At 39.4% G+C, this 6574-nt stretch overlaps 1 protein-coding gene across 1 annotated transcript in view; it reads right to left on the bottom strand.

The window, feature by feature from the left end:
• Positions 1–3982: 3982 nt before the first annotated feature.
• slc1a7b (solute carrier family 1 member 7b) overlaps positions 3983–6574 on the bottom strand; it is a 79945-nt gene continuing 77353 nt past the window's right edge. Inside the window, exon 11 of the mRNA XM_084723130.1 lies at positions 3983–5248. Within this exon, the coding sequence (XP_084579256.1) occupies positions 4988–5248 (261 nt within the window). The 3' untranslated portion in view covers positions 3983–4987. The remainder of the gene's footprint in view (positions 5249–6574) is intronic.

Raw genomic sequence — 6574 nt, 5'->3', positions numbered from 1 at the left:
TTTATGGGCAATTTTGCACCATCAAAGTCAGTCCACTAAAAGTGCTTGTTTTTGTCACTGAGAGGCTCATATCTGGATGGATCCTTTCCATCATGTTGTCAGTCACTTACAATAACAATCTGAGCCTGTCAGTGGAAAAAATTGGAGAACTGATCCAAAAGCCCCAGAGCACACAGACCGAGGCAACTAACAAACGTTACAGAACAACATTTTCAACATAAAACAGTAAACTTTTGTTGCACTTTTGGCTGTTCGTTCGCACGACAACATTGGTTTGGGAGCTTGAAAATGCCAACTTTTGAAACTGGGTTCCAGAGGGTTTTTCTTGAAACCGCCACCTTTACTGTCACAGTTCCTGTGAAAATGGTGACGTCCTGCAAATGTGTATTAAGTTTTGAAGTAGGAGGACAATAAAAATCATGGCAGACTGCTGAGCTCTGTTTGTGCTGCTGAAACATTGATTCTTTATAGTCCAGGATCACTCAGAATATCAACCCCACTTCATCATCCGTCCAGATAAAATTATGTTTGTACTCACCACTCTGTAGAAGAAAGTGTTTGTACACAGGTGTTACACCACAAACTACTGGCCTGGCATGCAGACTACAGCGTTTTCTCCTCGGTTTTTGTGGATCCGTGTGCATGGGGATTGTTTTTACTATGTTGTTCACTGAACACAGAACTTTTTTAAAACACAAAGGAAAAACTTTTTGCTTTTTTTCCTGTGACAAGAGAACCCAGAGGAAAATTTTGTTACTCACAATCGTCTTTTCTTTGTAATATGAGGAATAAATGAGATTCTTATTTTGAATGTACTGAAGTCTCATCTGTTTCTCCTAAACCCTGCCTTAGGAGGAAAAAAAAAGAGCAAAACAACAGCTCATTGGTGTCTCAGAAATTTCTCCTTGGCGACCGTTTGAAGCAACAAGACTTATATTTGACCACTGAGACAAATTTAAGATCTTATTTAAGACAATTGAGTTTTCTTTTAGATCACTGTTGCCTCAACAGCCAATTATTTAAGACAAATTTAAGATCAGTGCAGTGAGAAAAAAAAAGAACATTTTCAAATTTTCCAATTGGCCTCAAATTAGCTGAGTCAGAGGCTATTTCTCAGGAAGCAAATTATGAGATAAGTATGAGATAATGCACAGTTGGCTGTAAGTGTAACATCGCAGACTGTTTCATGGCTGATGGCTGCAGTGCTCATCCTCAATACAGGACCAGTTTCAGAAATGATTGTCTCCATTATTCACTTAGACACCACACATGGGAAAATAGAGTCTGGGCTGAAAAATACAGAAGTTAACCTTCAAGCAGAGTGAAATGGGCAGATGTTGTTCACACTGTATGCACCTTTCTCCATTTTACGTCACTGCTGCTTTGTCTTCCTGGCTCAAAAAAAAGTGATTTTACTATAAATACTGTGAAATGATTTTGTGCCTTAACACCAGGGGATGGCAAGAGATGCAGACTGACTCACACTGAAACCAGCAAAACCCAAGTGGTCTCAAACTGTTGAATGAAACACTGCAACAAGTAATCTCAAATATGGCTGCAATTCAACTCAGGTCAACTCTTAAAATATTGGAAATGAGAAATGCTCAACGCAAGCCTGAAGAGATTTGCTAAATTTCTCATTGCCACATTCAATTTACAGTGGTCAAACGGAAAAATTAACAGAAACCTCAAATTTGGGAGGCTTAAATGTTACAATGCTTAAAATGTTCATTACCTCAAAATATTATATATATGATTTATGGCCTGTACAGCATTTTACTACCAGAATCTGCTTTTGTTTGATTACAAATTAAGTATCAATGCACAACTGATTAGATAGAAGCCCTGAGAGAGAGGTGAGGAAAAAAAAATCTTGTGATCCATTTACTAAATCTGGCCCAAACTGTTTTCTCTGCTCTGTTTACAGTTTAAGAACAGGTGAAACAAAAAAAATTAACAAGAAAACAATGCCTGAACACACTGAATGTAACACGCAAACACTGTCATTTCTGAAATGTTTTGGTTTGCTTTAATTTCTTTAATTTTTAAACTTGCTCTGTGCCAGAAAACGCTGGAATCCACAACTTCAACAATTTAAAAATGTGTTAAATGCCTCCAAAATCTAAAATTAACAATGCCTACTGATAACACAGGTATAAAAAGTGCTACTATAATGAATTTTATTTAAAAGTTATATTGGCCCTCCATTAGATTTGTACCAAAACATGATTTAATCAGACATAAAAAGAGTTACCAATACGCTAAGGCAGTGTTTCCCAACCCTGGTCCTCAAGGCACACTGTCCTACATGTTTTAGATGTTTCCCTGCTCCAACACACCTGATTCAAATGATCAGGTTGTTATCAGGCTTCTGCAGAGGCTTGATGATGAGCTGATCACTAACTGCTTTAAAAAAGGCGGGAATACTGTTCAAGCACTGGCAAAATTTCTACTTCCTGACAAATTCATTAAATCATTTTTCTATCAGATGCGTCTCAACCATAACATGTGAACTCTGCTGTCCTTCTAAATCAAAGCTAAATCAGACTTGAGATATGAAAATGTGAATTTTGATTAGCATTATCAGAGTTTGACATCATAAATTCCATCTGCCAGAGAAAAAATGAAATCACCAGGCCCATTACAAGGTTTATTAGCCAAGAGTTTCATCTTTTGAAACATATTTTCCCAGCTTAATTGAAAAGTAAAAATCAAAACCCCCTGAAAATATGGTTTTGTTGCAATGCTCAAGAATGAGTGCAAAACATGTCATTTTGAACAAAACTCTTAGATTTGTATTATTAAATTACCACCAGTCAGCACATCTTAAGGATTGTAACTTAAGCCAGTAAATCCTCAGTGGTTTTACCTGATAAAATATTTAAATTATTAATCAAAATGATCTGAGATTACTTTTCTTTTAAAATGACTAATTGTTTTGAGAGTCCTGTGCCTCCAAATCATTCAGAAGATGTTGCAAAGTGACAAATTCACAGCCAGCGAGATAAGCAGCACAACAGCGTGGATGATTGTGGATATCACCGTCATTTTTTATCTTATTCTTTTGCCATGTGCTTGTGATTGAAATATTCCAAACATAAAAAGCAATTTCAACATATCTGAAGCTTCAATGCTGCTGCTGCTACTTCAGTCCATTCCTGTTTTTTTTTTAAAAAAAAGATATTTTTATATGACATTAAAAATACTCATCCTATTACACTCACTATATTGCTATGAATACAGTGTCACTTTCACATACAGCAGTGTAGTATTGTCACATATACAGTCATTGAACACAGCAATAAATTATTTGAAAAGGCTGAAGAAGACTGTGCGTTTCCTGACATTCACCAGATCATCTGATCAACATTTCAGCAGGTTCTCCCACACAGGGCTCTGTCACTGCTCCTCTCTTATTTGCAGCTAGTGCAGATATTTTAATGCCAGATACTGTAGAAAGAAAACCCATATCTCACAATACAATCTGTTAGGTGTTGGCAGCCTGTTGCAACTGAAAAGGTTAGGTTAGCCTCTAGTTTTTTTGAACAATTAGTCCCCTTTTTATATAGAGGTGTGCTAGAAGTACAATCACTTCATGGCCAGTGTGAGCAGGAAGTACAATTACACTGACGGGCATGGCTGTTAAAACAGACCTGAAAAGATCCACACCTAAACTTTAAAGGGACAGATCATACCAAAATCAAAACATACATACTTATATCCTGGCCTGCAGTGCTATTTATCCATCTAGATTTTTTTGGTGTGAGTTGCAGAGTTCTGGAGATATCGGCCTTCTCTCCAATATACTGGGACTAAATGGCAGTCACCTTGTGATGCTCAAAGCACCCAAAAAATTACAGCTGAAAACTTCAAAACTCTTTCCAGAACTCATGTTACTTAAGATAACTCCCAAGCAGTTTCATGTAGGAAAATACTTTCTTTCTGCAGTAGATTCTACTGCAGAAAGAAAGTATTTTATACTTTCTTTTCTGCTAAAAAGAAAACAGAAACTGCTCACAAGAACAAGTTCTGTGGATTATATTGAGTAACTGGGTCACAATTTCTGGAAAGAGACAGTGGTTTTGAAATGTTCAAAAAATGTATTTTTTGGGGGGATTTTTTGGGAGGAACTGTCCCTTTAAGCATAATGATGTAAAAGTTCTGCCAACAAAAACAGTAGAAAAGCTCCAAACTAAGTTCATGTGTTGTATATATTGAATGTTGATATATTTCAAATGGTAACAAAAAGATGCACTCAAGCAGCAAACGAGGACCACATGGTTTATGTTGAATTACCAGTGGCTGTTTTTTCGGCTGTTCAAGTGCCAGGAAAGTTTTTCATTAAATCAAGTGCTCCTGAGGCTGTCCAGATTCTCGAAACCACACAAATCTCTTTTTTGTCCATGTATTAATGTCATAACACAAGCCTCGTTTCCCTGTCAGCACCACCAGCTTTGTTAAGGCAAAACTAAACAATTGTGGCATTTCCCTTTGCCCGCTCATCATTTAGCTCACTTGCAATCCTGTCTTGTCTCTTATATATATGACACAAACAACTGGTTGCTTGCAGTAGTATAAAATATAATAAAGACATGTCTTATTAACATGTTGCACACAGACAAAAAAAATCATAAATCATATAAAATGTAGATATCAAATAGAAATCAGTTTTTTTGATGCAAGTACTCACACCTGTATTCAGAGTCTGGGAGTTTAGTGCGAGCTCATGCTGCAGGTCCACACCAAGGACGAGTTTTGTGATTAAAATCATTCTGCTGTCCTAAATTCCACTGTCAGTGTGACAGAAAGCATGTCACTGCTATAATGACCATAAATCAACAGTGTCCCACTAAGAGGCTTTCCTCTTCGCATCTTGTCACAGATGAGCTCCACAATAAGCTGAGAGATGAAGACGAGCCGGGCCGTCCTCCCACCTGTCCAGGTTCTGATCAGCACACCCGTGCAGACAACCGCACACCGGGGGAGGCTATACGTTGGTCTCAAGGCCGTTCATGTCGACGGTGCAGTGTTCTTTGCTCTTCTTTAGGTGCCGCGGGGGAATCGGAGGCTTCTTCCTCTCCGCCGGCGGCCGGATGCCCTCCTCCAGCTGCATCAGCCGGGCCACGTCCGAGGGGATGAGCTCGTGCTTGATGCCCGAGGAAGGGGGCCGGTAGTTGCCGTTGTTGTTGTGACAGTTCATCAGAGGTGGGGTGTTCACCGCGGGCTTGGGCTCGCAGATCAAAGGCACCTGGGGGGCCGATGAGGTCATGGGAAGGGAAGAGACAAAAAGCAGGTCAGGCAGGTAATCATGCAACATGTTGACAAGAGCTGGATACCGACTGACAACCAGAATGTTATCTCCTTTTCACCATAAATAAATACTTTTTCATTATATTTTGAAGATGTTTACTTTTTTTTAACTAGAGGGTGGACTCAATAGAGTGCAGATCTCTGCCTAGCAACAGGTGTTGAAGCACCTGCTGCAATGCCACAACCACCAGATGCAATCAGCTGAGATTTGCAAAGTTCTGGATGAAGTTTATTTTGTTTAGTATAGTGCAAGTGTTCTTATTTAGTTCTTTTGCATTTTACAGGGCAGGCACTTTCAAAAAACACTCGGCAGGTGATTGCATGAACCATCTGTCCATCACGTCAAATACATGCTAACTTTAACCGATCAGATCAATGCATCCATGCATGCTTCTCGCTGTCATCACACCTAAAACCACACCCGTGGCTGCCAATAGTCCCTGCTGGGACGTTGATTGGCTGCACCACTTTTGGTGCGGACACAAACAGATCATTTGAAGCCTGGCAAAATGGATTCTCGTGTGATCTCATGTTCTCACAAATCCAGCTGCCTTACAAGGTAATGTGACTGTATAAACCTAATTCCAGAGTCCAGACTTGATCCCATGGACACTAACACACCCTCATACCATCACAGCTGCTGTCTTTTGAAGTTAGTGCTGGTAACAATCTGGATCTGGATTAGCCTGGAGGACATGACGTCCATGATTTGTGAAAACAATCTGTAATGTGGACTCATCAGTGAACGGCACACTTTTCCGCTTTACATCAGTCCATCTGAGATGAGCTCGGGTCCAGAGAAGTCTGCAGTGTTTCTGGATGTTGTTGATATGTGTCTTTCTCTTTGCATGGTAGAGTCTTAACTTGTATTTGTAGATGCAGCAACAAACTGTGTTTACTGACAATGTTTTTCCAAAGTGTTCCTGAGCCCATGTGGTATCCTTTTAACAATCGTGTGGGTTTTTAATGCAGGTTTGAACACTGTGTGTTTCAGCCTTGCACATTACCTGCAGAAATTTCTCTGGATTCTCTCCTCTTGTAGATGGTTAAATCTCATAATTCTTGCAGTGTTTTGCTGAGAAACCTTGTTTCTCAGAAACGTTGTTTCACAAAGCGTGAACCTTCACCTCGTCCATGATTGTGAATGACTGAGCCTTTCAAGGATGCCTGTTTACCTTTTGAATTTTTCAAACAGCTGTATTTTTTAGCATTTCCCAGTCTTTTGTTGCCCCTGCCAAAACTTTTTTGAAACGTGTTGCAGGCA

The sequence above is a fragment of the Lutjanus erythropterus genome, chromosome 7, assembly GCF_056507025.1.
Source record: "Lutjanus erythropterus isolate fLutEry1 chromosome 7, fLutEry1.hap2, whole genome shotgun sequence".
NCBI classification, from domain to species: domain Eukaryota; kingdom Metazoa; phylum Chordata; class Actinopteri; order Lutjaniformes; family Lutjanidae; genus Lutjanus; species Lutjanus erythropterus.
Note: the sequence above shows the minus strand (reverse complement) of the source record. Positions and strands in the feature narration are given on the sequence as shown.